Genomic DNA, 24890 nt, shown 5'->3' with positions numbered 1-24890 from the left:
AGTGTTCAGGAAGGGGTGTAGTAGGTTATGCAGCTGTCTGAAGAACCAGCAGCATGAATAATTTAAAAAAGCATTGTTAGCAGACTGTAGACCTGCTTCCCAATGAGCCTTAAACGTCTTGCCCACAAATTCCTAAGGATGGCACAGGATGGGATCCTCTGTATGAGCACAACTGTCATCGAAACCCAAAACGACAGAGCATACTTGGAAAATATTTGTTATACCTGGTGTGTTCCCCAGTCATACTCAGCACTGAATGCTTGTCTATTTTAGGCAAACTTAAGAACATCAGCTTTTTCAATCATCGCAAGAGGAGGAGGTGGGGCAGGAAAGAGGACTGAGATATAGGAATGAGAGCATCATCTGACCTCTGTCTCACCCATCACTCAGGAATTGAGGAGGGAGAGTGAGGGATGACAAGTGCGTGGTGATGAATGAGGGATGGGAAATGAGGAGGTGGGGTAAAGAGTTTGAATGGTTAGTGAATAATGAGGCAAAAGTAATGAAGGGTGAGGAGTGAACGGTGTGAATGGCCCGTGAGCAGTGTGTGGTGAAGAGTCTGTAATGTGGAGTCATTTACTCACACAGTATAGTACTCATCTGTAGAAGACACATCATTGTTTGAAGTTGTCGACTACCACCCAAGTGTGGCATCTCAAGTATTATATAGTGATTGGGGAGGAGAAGTGTTGATAATTCAGACTTGATGAGAATTTAAGGATAAGGCGGGAGGGATGTAAATGAGCGAGAGTTGAGTGAATGATGGGGGATGAGGATGTATGATTAAGGAATGGACAATGAGGGGTGAGACAGGAGGTGAGAAAAGTGCTTAATTTGTGCTTGTTGATTCCGGTGCTGAGCACCGGCACTTATTTGTGAGGGCCGGGGCTTATTCTTATGCCTCAAGCATTTGCTGCGAGCAAAAGACACAAATGTGAAAGACCAAAGAAGGAAAAACTAAAAAGGGTCATAAAGGGAGAAAGTAGAAAGTTGCAGGATGAGCTGAAGGGGCAGGGGTGGCCGTAAATGGATTGAAGAGGCCCGAGGTGGCTTCAGGATTACGCTGCCTCAGTTTTTAAGTGCTGGCAGATTTAATTACAGCAGCCTCGTGTTTAAGAGAAGGGCTTTGAGCACCAGCACCTCTTAATTTACAAATTAAGCACTGGGTGAGAAGCAGGAGTGAGGGCTTATGGACGGGCAGTGCAGGATGAGGTGTGATATAGTCCCACCATATCTCATCAATGTGCAGAAAACATATCATTATTTAAAGACAACCACCAAACAAGGAGCAGCCTTCCTAAGTTGTGATTGAGGAGCTTTCTGTAGTGGGTACATCTATTTCAGGTGTAGCCTGATTTTTGATCCGTTGTGATGGTTTGCCAGCCTTAATTTAATGAAAGTTAACTCACCAAAGCGCTAGGGGTAGTGGAAGTGACATCACACAGCCTTTGATCTTCAGTTTCACACACGCATACTTCAAAATACACACGCATACTTCAACATACACACATTTACACTTACGCACACTCTCACATACACACACTCACCCTCAAGCACGCACACAAAATACATTTAAAAGCACTTTTTTTTACTTACCTCAGCTGCCAGGGTAGGTTATATAACAGCTAATTGTACTCCATTTTTTATTGCTCTAATAGTGAGCAATGAAACAATATTCAGTATTAGTGTAATAAAAATGTTGAGAGAAAACAGAGTTGAACCCCAAGCGAAGTCCACAAGTACGACCAGCCCCTGTGTGCCTGGCACTGATTGTACCACCTCCGAGGCCATGGGTCGCAAAGGGCAAGCCAGGCGTCGCAGCTGCGACCCCTAAATGACGCCCATGCTTAATTTCCTGTTGGCCATCAAAAATGCCATTCGGAACAGCTCGGTTCTTTGAAGGGTTAAAACGCCGACTCGGACCTTCATTATTCAGTCAGCACACAAAAAACCCCCTTCAAAATCAGCAGTTTGGTTGAGTGTTGTTTCACTACTGCATATTTATTCTGCATAAAAACGCAACACGTCTTTTGTATATGGAAATGGGTACCTGAAAATATTGTAATTTCTTTGAAGCGTTATTTTGCTCTCTGTGGAATGATTTATGCCAGCCCGATCAACCAATTATGTATGGGACTGAGGTTATGCATTAAACATTCTGACCCTGTGCCCACGACCAGATAGGGATGAGTACTTGGCAGTTTGAAAATGACAAAGATCAGAATGAAAAATGTATGTTTCTATTGGACCAGACAACTGTTTTTCTACACTGCCCCAAGCTATTGAGAAATTTCAGTGCTCAGCATTAACAGTCTCTTGTTGGCAACTTGTGAAATAACAATGCATTTAGATCTGTATAGCATCATGCGCCCTTAGACTTGCAGGATGTAAAAACAAGAAGCATTGGCAAAGCTAGTAGGTCTCGCCTCTGTGACCAATTGCCATTACCAATGGTTTTAGCCATGCCGTATAATAATATTTTGGCGCACACACCAAGGGTACGGGCACCTACAAAATGACATGAGCACTTTTTTTTTGTTTGCCAATCCAAGTCTGATCCGTAAACAAAAAGAAAAAAGTAGCTTGAGTTTGTAGGGGGAATCAACACGGGTGGAGGGAAGCAACACAGAGGAGGGGGTCGGGATCACTGGGGGCAGTTAAGTTACAGGATAGTGAGGGGGAAGCAACACGAGGGAGGTGGAAACAACATAGGGGTGTGGATGGCAAAGCATCCCAGAGAGTGCTGGGTAGAGAAGCAAATGGAGGGAGAAGAACTAGAGCAGGGAAGGGGCTCATTGATGATGAAACAAAAGGATGTACCATGAAGAAGGAATGGGGAAAAGCAGACAGGCAGGGAAAGAGCAACACTTGCGTGGTGAAGAGGGGAGGCTCACAAGGGAGACAGCTGGAAAACAAATGCACTGTTGTGGAGTACTTAAAAAAAATCTAAAAAACAGCGCCTGAAAAGTGAATAATGAAAAGACACAAGTAATGTGGCCAAACTGCAGGGGAGGGACAAACACAAAGAGGAAGTAAAGCCCACAGAAGCTAATGAATAATAGGCAAGCAAATGAGAGATTGACAATGACACCATCTAATGGTAAACAGTAGCGGCCTCTAAACCCGCTGTAAGGTGACATGTCTCACAACAGACAGCATATGCATTGTCTAGTAGGCAAGACCTAAAAAGCAAAAAAAAAAAAAGAAATCAAAGCTTTAATTGGCCGTTTAAAGAATCCATCAGGCAGTCGGAAGAACAGTGGGTTGTGTATGTCTTGGAAACAGATAGCACTACAGCTGGCAAAGATGCTCTTTTTACTAATTTCTGACTGTTTCGCATCAGTTAGCTTAGCTATTATAATGCACCATATAGGGTATTTATAGTATATATATATTGCTGTTCGGTGTTGTTCATTGGAAGCACTGAGAGGGTGAAGTGGAAACCAACACCCGTACTGTGTTTGCACAGGTGACTTCCTCCGGCCACCACAACACGTTGACTGCTCCACCATGAGAGCTTGCTTTGTCTCCGTGTATAGGATAGTTCCACCTGCAGTGCTTTTCACAAGACCCTTTGCTTCCAAAATAACGTATGTAGAAGTGAATTGTAGTGAACCCAAAATGGTTTCATCTAGACGGTGTTACCACAATTTTGTAGTCGTGTCCGTGAACGAGGAAACCAGATTATGGGGAAAGCTAGCCTGCATTGTTCCGCAAGCCATAAAATAAAACATTATACATTGGCTCTACCGGGCATAGGAGATTTCCCCTTTGCCAACTCCAGACCAGCCAAGGGAACTCTTATTATACATTAAGCACTACAAAGTTCTAATCATGCTCAAGTTACTTGGATATGTGCCCGTGCTCTATGACAGAGCCAGTGTCCTCTGTCACTTTCTCGTGTTGTGCTATAGCTTCTGAACTTTGAAGAGCGTAAGAAAACACCCATAACACATCACGCAGTGGGTGGGCGCAGTCTTCATTGGCAGCAGTACCAATGCTTGACTTATAAACGCCTTGAGACCCTCACGGGTGAGTAGCCGCGCTTTACAAATATTGATTGATTGTAAGTAAACTGGCCTATAGTTTTGCTTAAGAGCTAACCGCTGACGAATGTCAGGGTTGTCGAATACATAGATGGCCTAGTCTTCATTCCACTGCATGCTTCATTCTTCCCCTACACTGCACTTCCTGTGTCCTATATCAGTCCAGCAATTTTTTTGACATCCCTGTGTTTTCTGTTTGTCACTGTTCCCTATATTTCACTTCCTCCCTTTTTTTTTGCCTTTCTCTCTCTTGCTCTGGGTCTAAGTCTAATGATGAAAATAAGTCTCAGCCCCCAATAATGAGTTGATGTATAAAAGCGCCTTGAACTACTGGCACAAATTAAACACTGCACTACACTCTTAACACATTCCATGTTAGGTGGCTACGGGCATCCTTGGCTACATGCACAAGACGTCCTAGATGGCTCTCCACCAGGTAACACCAGCCAAAGTCAGTGTAGGCCTTCTTAGGCACTATTTCCCTTCATCCAACATCTCTTGCTGTGAAAGTCCTATTTGTTCCTTTTTTCAAACGTGACGTAGGCACACTTCTGACTCATCTTGTTCGGTGAAGTCTGCCATCCTGGAAAAGTGGGTTAAATCATTCACAACAGATATGTGTCTTTGACACCACGGTCCCAATTTGGTGGTATACAGCATCTTCACAAATTTGAATTCCAGTTTGAATCATCCAAGGAGATGGAATAAATCTTTCATTTAGCACCACAAAACAACATGCGTCAAATGTGTGCTTAAAGAAACACAACTGATAGGTGTTGACCCTAAACTGTTTGGGCCAAACCTGGGTGGTCAGTTCTATTCTGGGCTGCCCAGGAGTTCTACCTTCCAGCTGTCAGTCATTCTTCTGCATTCAGACTTGAACTAGCGAGCCATGATTGTGCTTTGCCCATCTGCTATCATGTCTGATGTAACAAACACAGGTTAGGTAGTGAACTTCTAGGAGATGAAGTCTGTTTCCAGCTAGATTTCAGTTCTCTCGCTGCTGAGTTGGAGGCAGTTGGTTCTCACCCACCTGTCCACAGCTCTGAGGCGTGCCCAAAAATTGATTCAGCAATGCCACATTTCTCAGGAATGTTAATGAGAATCTGAGTGCCATCAGCATAGGTTATGTTACTTCCAAAAGAATGAATATTTTTCGGTAAAGGGGAGATTTGTGCTTTAAATAAAATTGGACTGATGGGTGAGCCCAGGGGTATGCCATAATTAGATCTTGTGATGGAGGAAGAGGTGATGGACATCCTAACTGCCTGTTTACTATGAATGAATGAATGACAGCGGGTTTATAGAGCGCACAGCTACTCCGAAGAGTGTCCCGGCATTTACTATTGCACAGGAATGATTAAAACCCTTTAAATGCCTTGCCATGATACCTAATTCAAAACTCCTGCCAATCAAGATGGAGTGGGACACTAGTGAAGTCACCAGATAAACGAAGCAGAATCAAAGGCACTGATTATCCTTGCTCCAGTAACATCCTAATGATATCCATCGTGACGTGGCCTCTGTCTTTGTGCCGAAGCCTGGTCTAAAACCAGACTGGGAGTAATCCAGAGATTATAGCTTCCACGTATTTAGATTCTGAGTGTTTGCACTTTTCTCTGTTATTTTTGTGAAAGGAGGTAGCAATGAAATGGGGCGGTGCCCTATGACCTTATAATGGAACTCAGTCTTTGGTCTCATTCCTCTAAATGGTCATGAAACTACTCTGTTATGTACAAAAGCCTTACAGTGTATGGCGGGGGCACTTTATCCCATATACACGGCTTCTCTGCACTGGGTTAGATGTGGGCAAGGTGTTCTTTCTAATGTGTTGTGTTGTTCTTTCTAATGTGTTGTGTTATACATTCTTATGTGTGTTTTCTGTGTGGTTAGTAGCTTTGTCAGTGTTGGTTTTACATGTAGTGTGCACTATTCTCTTCATAGTTCACACATACATTTTATAAGTTTAATGCTTGCCTCTTTGTGCAACTCCCCTAATGATGTTTTCACCTGCTCAAACATCGTCTCCTTGTTAAAGGGCGTTGCTGAAGCTGAACTTGAGAAAAACCTGGCGAGGACGTTTAAAGTGCTGATACGAGGATCCAGTGATCAGGTATGGGAGAAAACATTTGACAATTGTGTTGCGGTATTTTCCAAATTAACTCTTCATTATAAATTACTTAAAAAACTTAATTAATAACCATTTTACCAAACTTGAATATTTGTATCTTCCCAGTTATAGTTCCTAATTTTGTTATTAGCAAATTGTTTCTAAATGAAAAAGGGACTTGATCGTACGTTTCAAGAATTACTTCTCAGCGGTTCAAAAATACTGCCATTGATACTCGAAGACTTCGCAATGGCTGCTTTGTGTTTCCGAAGACTAATTCTGCAGGCCGAGCAATAGTACCTTTCCTTTTTTGGGACCTATTGGTTCTCAATGCGCTAAGTTATATATTCCACTAGATACTTAACGAATGTAAGGTATAGGGAGTAGCAACAAAGACTTCTGTTCTAAACTGCCATCATCATGGACCTCTTCTCCCAGGCAGAATGTCTGAGTTTCCAGATTATTGCTTTAGGTTTGAGGGCAACAATCACACAAGAAGAGCCGTCGTTTCCGCTAGCACACAACTGGAAGGCTGTTCTTCAGCGTCTCTTCCAAGTCTGGAGAAGGGATGTAGAGGATTATAAGGCTCAGAATTCATGTCTGACAATGTTTCGTCTTTAATTTGATTGTTGGCTCTTGTCAGATTATATCTCAAGAACATCCATCTAAACAACTCATTTCATATACTCCTTTTCCGTAGGCTAAGCAGGTATGTTTGCCATACACTGAATGTTTCCATTCCTCCATGGAGCAAATCGTCTTTTATTGCTTTTGCTGATCATTCAAGTCATTTATGTCCATACTCACTCAGACAACCAGGCAGACTGATCATACAAGGTTCCACATGGAACCATGTGTATTCAAGGTAAGGCGTTACCAACCCACAGTGCAGAGCTTTTCTCCGATTACTGTTACGGACTTATGTGCCAGGGTTGGAAAGCAGTAAGGTAGATACTCTCACTAGATGGATCACAGCACTCCATAATTAGGTGATCATTCAGTTTCTTCCCGGCTTTTGTCCTCATCTGGGTGAAGACCTCTTTACATCCCCTAGAAACAATATTTATTGCAAACATTTTCTGCTTGAATATGTCGTTCCACAAGTTCCCACTTTTTTGCTCAGGTCTGCCAATCACTTTATGTCCACTGAAGCCACCCAGGCAACCAAATTGAATGCCTAGGCAAGGACAACTGAGGCCACAAGGTTTGGGTTATGCGTCCCTTCAGTCGCTCTGTGCAAAGGCCACTGCTTCCATTGCAATGCAGTGAAAGTGTTGGACGGGGAACTCTACAAGAGGTAGCGGGCCAAATAAAGTCCCCTGGAAGAAAATGTGGTTCCTTCTGCTGTGTACATCCGCTGAGTTTCACTGAAGTAGAAGAAACAAATCTGAAAGGAGTGTGAAGGGAAACCTGTTTCAGCCCCAACCTTGACCTCTTGGAGTAGAAATTGAAACAAGGCACCTGACAAACATGCGTCTGATCCTCCTCCACAATTATCTGACAAACTAGGTTGCCAGTCTTCATTTTTCATAATTTGCATTTAAAGTGTTAAATTAAATCACTTCCCTTTGTATTGCGATCATGTCCCTTCTCTGCTGTGCCTAATTGCTATTTAACGTGGTCAGTGCACCAAGAGTGAAAGTGAGAAACAAAGGCTGTGGATTGCAAGCATACAAAGGGGGATGTGAAAAAGAGAGGGAGACAGAAGTGTTTTCATGGAAGACTTTCAGAAGCTGTTTTTTCTGTTCCTTGACTCTGATGAATGCTTTGTCCCTCATCGCTTGCCGTTGCTGAGGTGAAGAAACAGAATGAAACCTATAACACCATTGAAAACCCGCCTGTCCTGGAGGCGGGAAAGCGAGTAAACACAGTGTTAGTAATTACTCTAGTCCAATTGACTTTGAGAGATGAAGAGAGGCCCCAGTGACTCTCCTCTTTGTGTGTGATGGGAGATAAAAGCTGCCAGGGAAGATCTGGCAGACCAGCACAGTCCAAGCAATTTGTGACCTGGCATTTTAATGAGACTGTTTAGTGGCTGCTGCTTCTGACACCAGATAACAATCCGTCAGGCCACCGCGCGGCCGCCCACGCTGAGGTGCCACCACCCACGCTGATGGCCAACCTCAGCACCGCTAATGAATACATTGCGCAGGGTCATAGGCTCCACATCAGATGGAGACCTGTCACTCTCGTGTGTGTTGTGTTTTTTTCAGTTCTTTTTTTTTTTTTTGAAGGTGCACTGTATAGACATTAGTTACTAAGGGAGAGAATTTCGGCTGCTATGGAATCAGAACTAAGACAGGGAAACTGTGACCTTAGTGACCGCAGCGGGGACAAAAAAACAGCATTTTTTTAACATCCTTTTCCAGGTTTGGATGTTTGATCAACTCTTTTGATTAAAACTTTCTGTGTGAGGAAAGAGATTCCCAGAATCATCAAAGCAGAGGGTTCTAGTGTTCTTCGCAGTGAATCAACTTTACGCTTTATAGTGAACTAGGAAGCTTTAGTTAATTGAATGTGCATGATTTCCTAGTTTAAGGAGTTTCACATAGATACTGATTTACAATTCTAGATTTTTGTGTTTCTCTTAGCTCATGAATTGAAATCAGAGAATGTAGCTCTCACTGCAAATGTTGTGGTGGGATTTGGGAGTTAATCCTCAGCAGAGAAACACCCTATCAATGCAACATATTTTGCAGTGAGACAAATGCATTTTAAAAGAGGCAGACAAGGCCTAATGCAGGCAGCTACCATCTTTCACTTCTCTCAACCACATCACCCTGAAATTGAGAGAGGTTCTCTGGCTTCCGTTCCAGGCCTATCTCATCTTCCAGGAAATCTGCATCACCTACAACAGTGGTTCGTAACCTGTGGTCTGGTGACCCCTGGGGTCCACAAAGCGTCTTCAGGGAGTCTGTGACTTCTTAGGAAATTGAATGATATTAACAGATGAATAAAGTGTTGAAAGTTAAAAAACATAATTTACAATTGAAAGTAAAAAAAAAAAAAAATTATGTAAATGTGAAGGAATCTGAAATTGGAAGCTAAAAATTAAGTTAGTATCCTTAGATTGATGCGCGGGAGTAGGGCATCAAACACAATATAGGAGAGACGATGAGCGGCCTCAGTTGAATTTAGAAGAGCTCCAACCTTCCTATTACAATTTTGATTTAGTTTATATTTGTTTGTGAATTACATTAAATGTTTACTCATTTGTGTATTTGTTTGATGATGTTTGCATCTGTTCATTTTGTGTATCATCTTGTTGTTCAAGTAATCGAAAATGCATAGGCCGGGTCCAGTAATTACTCAGTGGAGATCCCCGGATTCCAATAATGATTCAGTGGGGGTTCCTGGGTTCCAGTATTGACTACGTGAGGGTCCATAGAAGTCAAAAGGTTAAGAACCACTGTCTTACAGCGCCCTTTGAAACACCATCACAGCAAACCTCTGTGGGAAACTTGCCACCTCAGGCGGGCAGCACCACCCAAGGAGCCAAGACATCACCCGACTTGAAACAAAAAATGTGCCTTCTCAACCTATGCACCTAGTGGCAGCAACAACAGCCTCATCGACATCAGAATTGCCCCATTCTTCTGCAACTCTGAAGACACTAAAGATAGATAGCTTTTCAGAGCACATCTTTGGTACCCTTGGTACCCAAATCTCTCTGCATAAGTCCCCTATTGCTCCCTGGGCTCTCGCTCCTCCTTGTGGCATGCTATCACTACCCAGCAAGGTTCTCTCTACATAAATACTCATGCACATGTGCATATCTACATATAAAGTCTTTTTGGTTTTTCTGCTCAATTGACACAACTTTTCTGGAAGCCTTAAGCAGGTGGACACGTTCACAGGATTAGAGCCCCTTCGGTGTCTGTTTTGGAGACATTGCCTTTCTAAAGTGGGTCATGAGGGAGCTGATAGATGACCTACCCCATAGTTTACTCTCCTCCAGATGGCACTGAGTGGCAGCTGGATCACCGCGCACGACTCAGGCTTAGGAAACCAGGCAAGGGTGTGATGCTTGCCCAGGATGTGGTTGTCATAACAGTAACTGCAGTTACCCCGGGCTCCAGAGACCTGCAGTTACCCCGGGCTCCAGAGACCTGCATTTACCCCGGGACCCAGTGAACCCCAGTGATGGTTGAGCTTTATTACTTCATTACGGACAAACGATGCCCATTGTCCTGGTATGTCCCTGACGCTATGTGAACACATTATCTTCCTGGTCTTCTAACAGTGGGGCACTTTGCTCAAGTCTCTTCTGCATCTAAGGTGTAGGTAGGTCTGTCTGGTAGAGATGTATAGTCAAAAGTTTACTTTGGAAGAAGAGAGAATCTCTAGGCAGGGAATGAGCCTAGAAGGCATTAGGAAACATGCCTAATTCCTGGTTAGTAGAATAAAAATGAGGAACAAACTGGAGCTCAAGCACCACAAATTGACTTCGTTGACAATCTTTCTTAATGTAAATATTTCCTGGAAACTGGTGTTTTGTTTGGTTAATGGAAGATAGTCCTATTTTACATACCTAATGAAAATGGTGACCATCCATGCCTAATAACAGCATATTGTCGCTAAAAAAACAACTACAGCAAGGGAAACCGTTGAAGATGTGCAGGCAAGATTAATATGAAGGTAAAATATTCACTGTTTGTTACTATATTGATTGTGGAAGCATTTGGCAAAATACACAAGTAAGCATTTTAAGTGACTTTACACACGGAAAGCAAGATGTCGAAAACTATCAAGAATAAGCAAAATGTGAAAAAAATAGAGGAAGAATTATTTAAAAAAAATCTGAGGGAAAAGACAATTGCATGCTCTTCCAAAAAATGATACTATTAGGGTTTATCTCCAGAAGGCTGGTCCCAGCGGGGAAGGCCCCCCGCTTCCCTTTGGAGTGTTTGCTAATGTGACTAATGGCATAATGTGGTTATTATAGCCCGTGGGCCGGCGGCAGCAAACATCGGTAATAACACCCGCTCAGTGGTATTACAGCTGAGCAGATCCCTCGCCCAGTGGAAGGTCCTCCGGTGATGAGGCAGATTGCAGTCCATCCGCAACCGAGCAGTTTAATTACAAAGAACATCCGTCTCCGTATGAGACTCATTACATTTGCAAATTATGAATCATACGCTTCGTATTTATTTTAAGGTCACCACATGTTCCATTATGGTTTCATTAACTCTCTAAATTTGTGCTGCTTTTGGGATCAGAAAATCCATGATTACAGCAAACTAGTCGTGCACCAGGAGTTGACGTAAACAGTTGCTGCTTTATTTGAAACCGTGCTCTCAGGGTGTTACAGTGTGGGTGTAATGGTCTGGGGTTTGTGGAAGTGCTGTTTGTTTCAAGAGGCCTTTGTTGTGATGATAGTCCAACTCTCCCTGGGCCGGGGTCTTCAAACTGGGGGGATCTCCACCCCAGGGGGGGCTGAAAAGATCACAGGGGGGCGCCAGGCTCTGACCAAGATAAACAATCCTGCTAACAGGGCTTTTTTAAGTTGGAAAAAATGATCATCACCAAACCACTCTGTAATGGGCCGTCATTAACAAGTTTTGTCATTAAGATCCAAGCTGGGAGAATGTGTCAAAAGGGAAGGGACTCCAAATACTCTACAAACCCCCCTCCTCTAATAATCACACTGTGCATAGGTTTACACATTAGTAAGGCCTGCCTGACCAGAATAGTATGTTTGGCATCGTGTATTTTATTTCAGTTTTAATGCAGTAACAGAAGTTAAGTGCAGTGCTGAAATACGTCCATACATAATTGAATGTAATATAATATTTAATAAACAAATTGTGACAAATTCAGAGGGAGCCCTGATCATTTTTTTCCTCTTTGGGCCCTGATAATTTTTTTCCTCTACATTACAATGTTTGAAGACCTCTATAAACAAGTTGGATGTAGACGGTAGATGGTTTCTTTATGAATATCACTTTTGTCTTTCCTGTCGCCGTGGTTACTGGTAAGGAAAACTTGTGACCAACATCTTTAAAAGTGCGGTACACTCTATCTGCGGAGTAAGCACAGAGGGTACCTTGGTTTGGTCTAATTAGCCGAAGCCCCAAGATGGATGCCAAAGTCTTGTGGGATTACCTAGAAGGTCACACAACCTTTAATAATGTAACTCCTACTGCCCGAAATGTGGTAGGTACCCTTGGCCGAGAGAGTCGCAAAGCTTGGCCTTCGGCCATGCACAGCAAGGCACCAGCCCAAGCAGTGGCTTTCTGAGAAGCTCTCATGTACGCAGACCCCATGAACCCAAACAAGAGTGCCCACCCACTGTACTACAGAGCAAACAGTGAGTGAAGTGTGTGCAGTCTGGACACACCCTGCACCCAGTTCTGCTGCTCCCAGAGCAGGGGTGGCAATGCATAATGTTTGGCAATGAGCACTGGGTACAAAACGCTGCATTCACCTCACCAAGCTCCAGTTGCACAGTGCCATCCTTCAGGTCTTCTTGGTCATGGAGCAGAGGGCATCTCATATGGCATTTACCTGTGGTGCAGCCCCCCCAGACCACTTTACACTACCTTTGGTCAGCACAGTGGGCACGTGGGACAGTGGGTGGCCTTCACCTGTGCTGTGTGGCCAAACTCTCTGTCCCAGAGCAGAAGTCACTCGGACCAGCCTTGGTGCTGTAGAGCGGGTGGCTGTTGTGAACTCTAGTGGCTGTTTGAAGTAGATCTTGATCACAGGGAAATGGTAGCCGCTCATCTGTCATTTGTGTCAATCTTGAATCCCTACTGGAGATTAAGAAACTTCCATAACTAACACTGAGCGAGATTTCAAACAATACCTGAGAACTCTGCTGTTTTAAAAAAAAAAATAGAAATGTGGGCTTCCCGGGCATGAGAAAACCCTGCAGAACTTTCATGTTTTTTTAAACTACTAAGGGAGCCGATCTCTAAAGTGCTTCACAAAGCTTTGTTATAATGTTATTTTTATTGTATTTTTACACAAGCATCTGCAACGTTTCCTTTTTCTTCCACAGTAGTGGCTGCTGTCTATGGCTCCAGCCATTCTTCTAACACCTTCATTGGCAGGGGAAACAGGGCAGGTACAGTGAATTGCTGCCTGGTTCGCTATTGGCAGTAGACATAGTAAAAACACTGCAAAATCCACACTCGTACCTGTTCAACCACATTTCCCAGACCTGCATGCACAGCCCGAGCCACTAGAGGAGTCGCACAATTAGGCTCATATCTGGGTCCATGGTAGCAGACCAGGTATTTAAACCTCACCTGCATAGAGTTCCCTTGTCTGGCAACAGCGGTTGTTGTGACTCTAAGCTAAACACTTCCATTCATACTTGTGTTGTTCCGTTCTTTCACCTTGCTTGTTTTTTCCACTGTTTGATTCCTTTCGGTCCTATAGTTTCCTTACCGGTTTGTGGTTGAATGATATGTTACCCTCTTGCCAATTTGTCTCCAGACCTCATGTCTCCCGGTGTAGCATTGACATTTCATCTTCACGTCTTGAGTGGGGTTCACGGTACGCTTGGCCAGGTACCACATCCATTCTGCTCGCACCAGTAAGTCTCGAACTCTATTACATCTAAATCTAATTCCTGTCCTATTGTATCAACGCATTCAGTAATGTGTGTTCTCTTACCTCTAGGTAAAGATCCTCATGTTCATAGTTTTGCCTTAACATGCTGTGCCCTGGAGTCCAGTCTGAGTTTTCCGAACACCAGCCTGCAGGAGGGTGTGTGTGTGTGTGTGTCTCTCTTTCTCCTTTCTTTACCTCCTATTCCCTTTTTCGCCTTAGTCTGGATCTCAGTTTATCGATAAATTCTGGTTATTCACGGATTACTTTTCAGTTTTGGGGATACAGTCTAAGTTGTTTCCAAGTTTGTTGGTCCCTTTCTGATCCTTAGGCTCGGTGGTATCGCAGCAGTCAGGTTATCCCTTCCACTGAAAGATTGATCTGGATTTCCATACTTCTCATGTCAACAAAGCCCATTCAGCCACGACTGCAACCCCTCTCTCCCACCCCACCTAAATATGAGGTAGAATCCATTTTAAGTTCTTGATTGTTCAGAGGTCAGCTGCAGTATTTGATAGCTTGGAAATGGGAGGAGGTGTTTGATAATATGCAGAAAGCAACTTCATTTGAGCATGACCCCTCCCCCCCCAACGTTTCTTATATGAAATTCCCATCTAAACCTACAACTCAGGAAAAGGGGGGATCATTTGGAGAGAGTGGGGGTACTGCAAGGTCACAAGACACATTAGGATGCAGAAGACTGGAAACTTGGAAGAGATGGCACACAGGACTGCGGAAAATATGTGCTCAGTCCCCAAAAACTACATTGCCCAGACTCACATGCACCGCCCCAGTTACTAGACGATCAGCACAGTCGAGCACCTCTCCAGGTCAATCGTGGCAAGCACTATGTTTAAACCTAACCCTACCCGTTTAGAGATCCATTGACTGGCAACAATGGTTGTTGTGATTTTTAGCTGTTCGCTTCAATTAGAACTCTGCTTTCTCCATCCCTTTATCTTTGTTGTTTTCTCTCTTGTTCAATTCCCTTCGGTCCCCTAGATTCCATACCTGTTGTTTGTTACCCTCTTGTAAGTTTGTCTACTTGTGTAGGCCTCCTGGTTTCCGGAGCAGCATTCACATTTCATCGTCCTCTCCTCTGCAAGGTTTGTAGTACTCTGGGGGATAGTTACAGCATATCTCCTGATTGCACAGGATAAGTCTCAAACTCTATTACCTTACATATAATTGCTATCCTATTTTATCCACATGTTCAGTATTTCATATTCTCTGACCTGTAGAGGGAGACCTTGACTTTCATAGTTTTGCCTTGAAACACTGTACCCCTGGAATCCAGTCTCTGGTTTTCCAAAACCATCTTCTAGGAGTAGACTCTCTCTCTCTCTCTCTCTCTCTCTATCTCTCTCTCTCTCTCTCTCTCTCTCTCTCTATATATATATATATATATATATATATCTCCCTCACCAACCCACACAAGTTGAGACCTTCCATTTCACCATGTTGGATCTTTTGAGAATGGCTCGAGTACATTAGGAGGCACTCCCCAACACCGGACGTGCTCTTTCCTGTTTGTTCACTCTGACATCTCTCACCCTGATGCCTCCCGACTTCACTCCTCTGCACACTCCGGTACCTTACAAGAAAGTCTGGACCATGACCATCATCTACTGTCCATCCTCTGCCTTCCATGGCACGGCTCCTAGAGCGGAGTACTGTACAGTGCTCAGAGTTCTTGTTGGCATCTCATTTGAAGTCAGCTGTAGTTATCCTTATGATGAAAGAGAAGGTAAGAGCCGGCTTTGATGAATGACCTCTGCCTAAGCAATTCACCAGGATGGAGAAGTGATTTGCTTCTGATGCAGCCACCACTACCATGCCTGATAGGGATTATGGTAGTTCAGCACAAACTAACCTGATAATCTGCCTCTTCTTTCTTACTCTTATGCTGCACTGTATCTCGACTTATAAAATCCCAGTGTTCTGTATACTTACCAGAATGGAACGTACCCTTTACTACAGTGAGTTTCTAAATAAAGAAGTGTCATCCTTAGCACAGTGATGCATAGGACTGTAAAAGCCCTCTGAGGAGCCACATTCTAATATTGTCTTGGAAATGTAACAACCTGCGTCTTCAGTTAGAACTAGACACCAAGAGCCAGAAGATTATTGATTCAGACAGTCTTATTCATTGTCCGGCAAATAGCATGTTATCAGGCACTATGTCCATTCCTTAAACAAAAAGGGTGAAGTCCCACTCAGAGAGTTCTTGATTTTATTGTTGTGCAAACATTAAAGTCCCAGTTTCACAGTCAGTCACTGGTTAGTAGGACAGAGAACAAAGTCCAAAATCCAAATATGATAAACATAGGATGAATAGAAGATCAGCCAACACGTGTTTCGCCCCCTCTGGCTATGTATAGACCGGGGCTTTCTCAAGGCTCGCAAAATGAGGCAGACATGTATTAGTAACAAATTGTAATAATCCTTTTCTCAAGCGTGTGGAATCAAAGTGCCGTGCGAATACGGCCAGAAACAAAGAAAGAACCCGTTTCCCGTGTTCTTTCTTTGTTTCTGGCAGTATTCGCACGGCACTTTGATTCCACAGCGCTTGAGAAAAGGATTATTACAATTTGTTACTAATACATGTCTGCCTCATTTTGCGAGCCTTGAGAAAGCCCCAGTCTATATATAGCCAGAGGGGGCGAAACACGTGTTGGCTGATCTTCTATTCATCCTATGTTTATCATATTTGGATTTTGGACTTTGTTCTCTGTCCTACTAACCAGTGACTGACTGTGAAACTGGGACTTTAATGTTTGCACAACAATAAAATCAAGAACTCTCTGAGTGGGACTTCACCCTTTTTGTTTACTGTCTTGCCTTAGAGGACGTGGGTCCCTGTCCTCTGGTCAAGTCCCCCAATCTATAAAATAGGCATTCATACAGGAGTCTAGTGGTTCTTGGGCCCTTCCGTTTTTGGATCTGTTTGTTTTCACTATGTCCATTCCTTGTCTGAATTGTCAGAACTGATGCTGAAAGACTAATAGAGGGATGACGAAGTCTTTTGATTTGGGCATTGATGGCTTGGACGCTTTGAAGTAGGTCCTAAATTGCGGTATGGATTCTGCAGATACTGTAGCACAGTCCACAACCATCACACAACACTGCCGAGCGCATTTAACTGGCTTTTCTTGAGATGTCAAGACCTCTTTGGTGGACAATCTTTTTGATGAAAATCATCTATCTCTTCCTGCTCTTCTTTCCTGAAAGACTTAAAAAGAATAGCAAGTCTATAATGTGTGCACTGTATCTGGTATCACCAGGGAGGCAATTTCATCAGCAATCCAGAAAACTTTGGGACACTAGTATCTTCCAGTGGTGGGGTCTCTCATTTATTTCACTAATTGAATGACGGTAATTACAGACTGCTGAGACATCCTGCTGATCCACAAGGAATACACCCTGTCCATGCTGTCTGGCACTTGCTTTGATTCTGAGGGCTGAACCTCTTTCCTAGCTGAACAAAAGGGACATAGAGGTAGTACCTCTTGAAGAAAGGGGCCTGGAATTCTACTCTCTAAGTTCTGGATCTTCGCAAACTGAAGTTGTTCATTTGACAGCCAAGTTCAAGATGCTGACTGTGAGTGAAATCTTGCTGACTTTGAATGTGGGAGATTGGCTGGTGTCGCTGGTGTCCCTGGATCTCCAGGATGTCTACTTCAATCTTCCGATTCTCTCAGATATGTGTCACCTAAGGTTCACCAGGTGATCCTAGCACAATCAGTGTGTGGTTTTGCCATTAGGACTGGTGACCGCACCTCATGTTTTGATGAAAGTGCTTTCAGTTGTTGTGGCTTCATTTAGATGGTCATCTTGCCACTAGGTAGCACTTCGAGGAAAGCCTCCTGTGACCAAGACTCCATCATGAACACTAGTTTGGAACCTGTACAAGGCGGAATTTCAATTCCCAAGTGTTGGACCTGGCTTTTTGACAGGGTCATCCCCAAACTTTTTGCCTTCTTCCTCCTATTTTTTCTGACCTGTTGTTGTTGGCTTTTGACCTCTGGGCACTTTACCACTGCTAACCAGTGCTAAAGTGCATATGCTCTCTGTGTAAATGGTACTATTGATTGGTTTATCCATGATTGGCTATTTAATTTACTTATAAGTCACTAGTAGAGTACACTATATGTGCCTAGGGCCTGTAGATTAAATGCTGCTAGTGGGCCTGCAGCACTGGTTGTGCCACCCACTTCAGTAGCTCCTTAACCCTGTCTCAGGCCTGCCATGGCAAGGCCTGTGTGTGCAGTTTCACTGCCACTTCGACTTGGCATTTAAAAGTACTTGCCAAGCCTAGAACTCCCCTTTTTCTACATACAAGTCATCCCTAATGTGTGCCCTAGGTAACCCCTAGAGCAGGGTGCTGTGTAGGTAAAAGGCAGGACATGTACCTGTGTAGTTATATGTCCTGGTAGTGTAAAACTCCTAAATTCGTTTTTACACTACTGTGAGGCCTGCTCCCTTCATAGGCTAACATTGGGGCTGCCCTCATACACTGTTGAAGTGGCAGCTGCTGATCTGAAAGGAGCAGGAAGGTCATATTTAGTATGGCCAGAATGGTAATATAAAGTCCTGCTGACTGATGAAGTCGGATTTAATATTACTATTCTAGAAATGCCACTTTTAGAAAGTGAGCATATCTTTGCACTAAAATCTTGTTGTGCCCTTCAATCCACGTCTGGCTAGGTTTAGTTGACAGCTCCTTGTGCATTCACTCAGACACACCCCAAACACAGGGTTCTCAGCCTCACTTGCATACATCTGCATTTTGAATGGGTCTTCCTGGGCTGGGAGGGTGGAGGGCCTGCCCTCACACAAAGGACTGCCACACCCCCTACTGGGACTCTGGCAGACAAGATTGAACTGAAAGGGGGCTTGGTGCGTTTCTTAGACACTCTTTGAAGTCACCCCCACTTCAAAGGCACAACTTAGTATAAAACAGGGCCTCTGTCCTACCTCATCAGACACTTGCTGGAGAAGAAACCTGAACCAGAAACTACACCCTACCAAGAAGAACTGCCTGGTTGCTCAAAGGACTCACCTGTCTGCTTTTCTACAAAGGACTGCTGCCTTGCTGTTGGCCTGCTGCCTTGCTGAACTCTTGTCTGGCTGTAAAAGTGCTCTCCAAGGGCTTGGATAGAGCTTGCCTCCTGTCCCCTGAAGTCTCAGGACCAAAAAGACTTCCCTTTTTCACTTGGACGCTCCTTGCGCCGAAATTTGCGACGCACAGCTTGTTCCGCGGCAAGAAAAACGCCGCACACCGACGCTGATCAACGCGACGCCTTCGGGACGATCGAAACTTTGACGCACGGCCTCGCAAGGACAACGCCGCCCGACTTCCAAGGAGAAATCGACGCGACGCCTGCCGTGAGATCAAAACTTTGACGCACGGCCTCGCAAGGACGCCGCCCGACCTCTAGAGGAGAAATCGACGCTACGCCTGCCGTGAGATCAAAACTTTGACGCACGGCCTCGCAAGGACAACTCCTCCTGACCTCTAGAGGAGAAATCGACGCAACGCCTGCCGTGAGATCGAAACTTTGACGCACGGCCTCGCAAGGACAACGCCGCCCGACCTCTAGAGAAGAAATCGACGCGACGCTTGTCTGGCTGTGAAAGTGCTCTCCAAGGGCTTGGATAGAGCTTGCCTCCTGTCCCCTGAAGTCTCAGGACCAAAAAGACTTCCCTTTTTCACTTGGACGCTCCGTGCGCCGAAATTTTCGACGCACAGCTTGTTCCGCGGCAAGAAAAACACCGCACACCGACGCTGATCAATGCGACGCCTTCGGGACGATCGAAACTTTGACGCACGGCCTCGCAAGGACAACGCCGCCCGACTTCCAAGGAGAAATCGACGCGACGCCTGCCGTGAGATCAAAACTTTGACGCACGGCCTCGCAAGGACGCCGCCCGACCTCTAGAGGAGAAATCGACGCTACGCCTGCCGTGAGATCAAAACTTTGACGCACGGCCTCGCAAGGACAACTCCGCCTGACCTCTAGAGGAGAAATCGACGCAACGCCTGCCGTGAGATCGAAACTTTGACGCACGGCCTCGCAAGGACAACGCCGCCCGACCTCTAGAGAAGAAATCGACGCGACGCTTGCCGTGAGATCGTAATTTCGATGCGCAGCCCCGCAGAACGACGCGCAGCCGGAAAACAAGCAGGAAAATCCACGCACAGACCCGGGACATCTGGTAATCCCCGCGACCCACAGAAAGAGACTGTCTGCGCGCCGGAAAACGACGCACGACTTCCCCACGTGGAAAATAACGACGCAAGTCCATGTGTGCTGGGGAGAAATCGACGCACGCACCCTTTTTCCACGCACCTCTTCCTTTGTGGCCCTCTGAGGAGATTTTTCCACTCCAAACCAGGTACTTGTGCTTGAAAGAGACTTTGTTGATATTCTAAAGACTTAAGACACTTTATATCACTTTTCAGTGATATCTTTACAAATTCATATTGCAACTTTGATCGTTTTGACCTGAAAATACCCAGATAAATATTATATATTTTTCTAAACACTGTGTGGTGTATTTTTGTGGTGTTATAATATGGTGTTGTATGATTTATTGCACAAATGCTTTACACATTGCCTTCTAAGTTAAGCCTGACTGCTCGTGCCAAGCTACCAGAGGGTGGGCACAGGCTGATTTTGGATTGTGTGTGACTTACCCTGACTAGAGTGAGGGTTCTTGCTTGGACAGAGGGCAACCTGACTGCCAACCAAAAACCCCATTTCTAACACCAAGCATTTGTAATCCTTTCAGAAACCAGAGCCAGTTCTGATTCTGTTTCGATGGCAATTGCTTCCCAACTACTGTTGCATTGTGGTAATTGTGTGCCTTCCCTGAACCTGAGAGCTGGAAAGGAAATACTTAATGGATCCACTTATATTCTGAACCATATGTTATCACCTCAACCATACCCCTGTGCTACTCTGCATGGTTTTCTGCCATTTTCGAAACACTTCTGTCCATCGGTTGCTTCCTGGAGCCTCCATTTGCTCTTTCAAGCAGAAAGCTGAAGGTCCATCTTAAACTGCTGTCACTTGAATTGTGCTTCAGCTAGCTTACACCTTTTTCCTGTTGCTATCAGTCCCATCTCTTTGTGGATGTGAGCTGGCGGAAAGATTTAGGACTTTTTTTTTTGTATCAGAATTTGTGCTGTCAACTGCCAAGGATAATCAGGACATGATTCTGAGGTGTTGGCCTTAAATGCATCTTCTGCTCCTGCAAGTCTTGCGTCTACTTGGTCTCATGGCCTATTGGTTCTACACACCAGATGGCAATTCAGGGCCCTCTAGTGATGCCTGCCATGACAGTGCCTTCAACACCAACAGAACTTGCAGGCTTGGGTTCAGCTCTTTCAGTTGGCTCACACAGACCTGCACTAGTAGATGAGCTCTCCAAGGGCCAGATGTAGCAAAGGGTTTTACCCATTCTGTGTCTATGGGAAAATGTTTTCGTACATATGGCCCCAAATCTCTAGGTGGATTGTCCATTAAATTCTCTGCAAATGCAGACTATTGCGTTCACATACTGCTCCTCGCTGGGCTCTTGCACCTATCTGGATGACATTCATGCTCAGGCCTTTGGTCCTTCTCAGCGCAATGTCTGCACATAAGTGTGCTAGAGCTGCTGGTGGTCCACCTTACCACGAAGGCATTTCTCTCTCCCATCTCTGGGAGAGCCATTCAGATCTTGCTCGACAATACTAACGCCATTTGTTATGTCAGCATACAGGATATTGTGAGTTTGTGGATTCATTGATTTGCCTGAAGCAGTGAGTTCAGTGCTGGGGAATTTTTCTGGTAATGGCTCAAATGGCAGGCTCCCTCAGTGTGAGAGTGGATGCTCTCAGTTGTTTTTTTTGGAGGAACACAAGTTGTAACCATTTCCTGAAGTGACAGATGTGATCTACTGCAGATTAGGGTATCCAATCATCGATCTGTTCACCACAGTGCAGGACTGAAAGTGTCCTTGGCTTTGTGTCAGACACTTCACTATGAGTGGTTCCCTGGGGAATACCTTCAGGTTCAGCTTGTCTATGGATCTCTTGTACGTGTTTCCTTCCACTTCAGCCAAAACTCCTGAAGAAGGTCCGAGGCTTGGGAACAGTTGACGCTGATCAACGAAGATTGTGTGTGAAGAGATCTGGTAATTCAGCTTGTTGGCATTCAGCATTTGGCCACCGCTTCCTCTCCTACGGAGGTTTTTAACCACTTCGCTGCCAGGCCTTTTCCCCCTCCTGTGCCAGGCCTTTTTTTGCCTATTTGGGGCAGTTCGCGCTTAGGCCCTCATAACTTTTTGTCCACATAAGCTAGCCAAGCCAAATTTGCGTCCTTTTTTTCCAACATCCTAGGGATTCTAGAGGTACCCAGACTTTGTGGGTTCCCCTGAAGGAGGCCAAGAAATTAGCCAAAATACAGTGAAAATTTCGTTTTTTTCAAACAAATGGGAAAAAGTGGCTGCAGAAGAAGGCTTCTGGTTTTTCCCCTGAAAATGGCATCAACAAAGGGTTTGCGGTGCTAAACTCACCAGCTTCCCAGCTTTCAGGAACAGACAGACTTGAATCAGAAAATTCAATTTTTCAACACAAATTTGGCATTTTACTGGGACATACCCCATTTTTACAATTTTTTGTGCTTTCAGCCTCCTTCCAGTCAGTGACAGAAATGGGCATGAAACCAATGCTGGATCCCAGAACCCTAAACATTTCTGAAGAGTAGACAAAATTCTGAATTCAGCAAGGGGTCATTTGTGTAGATCCTACAAGGGTTTCCTACAGAAAATAACATTTGAAAAAGGAATATATTGAAATTGAGGTGAAAAAAACATAAATTTTTCTCTACGTTTTACTCTGTAACTTTTTCCTGCAATGTCAGATTTTCGAAAGAAATATACCGTTACGTCTGCTGGACTCCTCTGGTTGCAGGGATATATAGGGCTTGTAGGTTCATCAAGAACCCTAGGTACCCAGAGCCAATAAATGAGCTGCACCCTGCAGTGCGTTTTCATTCTATACCGGGTATACAGCAATTCATTTGCTGAAATATAAAGAGTAAAAAATAGCCATCAACAAAACCTTTGTATTTCCAAAAAGGGCACAAGATAAGGTGTTGAGGAGCAGTGGTTATTTGCACATCTCTGAATTCTGGGGTGACCATACTAGCATGTGAATTACAGGGCATTTCTCAAATAGATGTCTTTTTTACACACTCTCCTATATTTGGAAGGAAAAAATGTAGAGAAAGACATGGGGCAATAACACTTGTTTTGCTTATCTATGTTCCCCCAAGTCTCCCGATAAAAATGATACCTCACTTGTGTGGGTAGGCCTAGCGCCCGCAACAGGAAATGCCCAAAAACGCAACGTGGACACATCCCATTTTTTGAAAGAAAACAGAGGTGTTTTTTGCAAAGTGCCTACCTGTCGATTTTGACCTCTAGCTCAGCCGGCACCTAGGGAAACCTACCAAACCTGTGCATTTGTGAAGCCTAGAGACCTAGGGGAATCCAAGATGGGGTGACTTGTGGGGCTCTGACCAGGCTTTGTTACCCAGAATCCTTTGCAAACCTCAAAATTTGGCTAAAAAAACACATGTTCCTCACATTTCTGTGACAGAAAGTTCTGGAATCTGAGAGGAGGCACAAATTTCCTTCCACTGAGCGTTCCCTAAAGTCTCCTGATAAAAATGATACCTCACTTGTGTGGGTAGGCCTAGCGCCCGCGACAGGAAATGCCCCAAAACGCAACGTGGACACATCCCATTTTTTTAAAGAAAACAGAGGTGTTTTTTGCAAAGTGCCTACCTGTCGATTTTGACCTCTAGCTCAGCCGGCACCTAGGGAAACCTACTAAACCTGTGCATTTGTGAAGCCTAGAGACCTAGGGGAATCCAAGATGGGGTGACTTGTGGGGCTCTGACAAGGCTTTGTTACCCAGAATCCTTTGCAAACCTCAAACTTTGGCTAAAAAAACACATTTTCCTCACATTTTGGTGACAGAAAGTTCTGGAATCTGAGAGGGCCCACAAATGTCCTTCCACCCAGCGTTCCCCCAAGTCTCCCGATAAAAATGATACCTCACTTGTGTGGGTAGGACTAGCGCCCACGAAAGGAAATGGCCCAAAACACAACGTGGACACATCACATTTTTTCATAGAAAACAGTGCCTACCTGTGGATTTTGGCCTGTAGCTCAGCCGGCACCTGGGGAAACCTAGCAAACCAGTGCATTTTTGAAAACTAGAAACCCAGGGGAATCCAAGATGGGGTGACTTGCGGGGCTCTGACCAGGTTATGTTACCCAGAATCCTTTGCAAACATCAAAATTTGGCCAAAAAAAACACTTTTTCCTCTCATTTCGGTGACAGAAAGTTCTGGAATCTGAGAGGAGCCACAAATTTCCTTCCACCCAGCATTCCCCTAAGTCTCTTGATAAAAATGGTACCTCACTTCTGTGGGTAGGCCTAGCGCCCACGAAAGGAAATGGCCCAAAACACAATATGGACACAACATATTTTTTCACCGAAAACAGAGGTGTTTTTTGCAAAGTGCCCATCTGTGGATTTTGGCCTCTAGCTCAGCCGGCCTGGGGGGGGGGGGGTAGAAATTGCTTAAAATGAATTTGAGCCCCCACCCCCCCCCAAACCCCCGCTGCCCGGGAGCGTCCCTTGCCTACGGGGTCGCTCCCCCTGCGTGACATTGGCGCCAAAAATAAAATCCCCGGCGCCTAGTGGTTTCTGCCCCCCTTGGGGGCAGATTGGCGTAGCAAAAAATGGCCGATCTGCCCCCAAAGGGGGCAGAAATGGCCTAAATACAATTTTCCCCTCCAGGGGAGCGACCCTTGTCTAAGGGGTCGCTCCCCATCTGTAAAACAAACAAACAAAAAAAAAACCGGTGCCTAGTGGTTTCTGCCCCCCTTGGGGGCAGATCGGCCTAATCAAAATAGGCTGATCTACCCCCCAGGGGGGTAGAAATAGCCTAAAATAATCCCCCGCCCCCAGGGGAGCGACCCTTGCCTAAGGGGTCGCTCCCCTTGCGTGAAATTCACGAAAACAAAAAAATCTCCCTGGTGTCTAGTGGTTTCTGCCCCCCTTAGGGGCAGATTGGCCTCATCAAAATAGGCCAATCTGCCCCCAGGGGGGG

General features: G+C 44.8%; 1 protein-coding gene across 1 annotated transcript in view; it reads left to right on the top strand.

Moving 5' to 3' along the window:
• EPHX2 (epoxide hydrolase 2) overlaps positions 1–24890 on the top strand; it is a 634386-nt gene that overhangs the window by 468501 nt on the left and 140995 nt on the right. Inside the window, exon 13 of the mRNA XM_069233731.1 lies at positions 6085–6159. Within this exon, the coding sequence (XP_069089832.1) occupies positions 6085–6159 (75 nt within the window). The remainder of the gene's footprint in view (positions 1–6084; positions 6160–24890) is intronic.

Source organism: Pleurodeles waltl, chromosome 5 (assembly GCF_031143425.1).
Source record: "Pleurodeles waltl isolate 20211129_DDA chromosome 5, aPleWal1.hap1.20221129, whole genome shotgun sequence".
Classification (NCBI taxonomy): domain Eukaryota; kingdom Metazoa; phylum Chordata; class Amphibia; order Caudata; family Salamandridae; genus Pleurodeles; species Pleurodeles waltl.
Note: the sequence above shows the minus strand (reverse complement) of the source record. Positions and strands in the feature narration are given on the sequence as shown.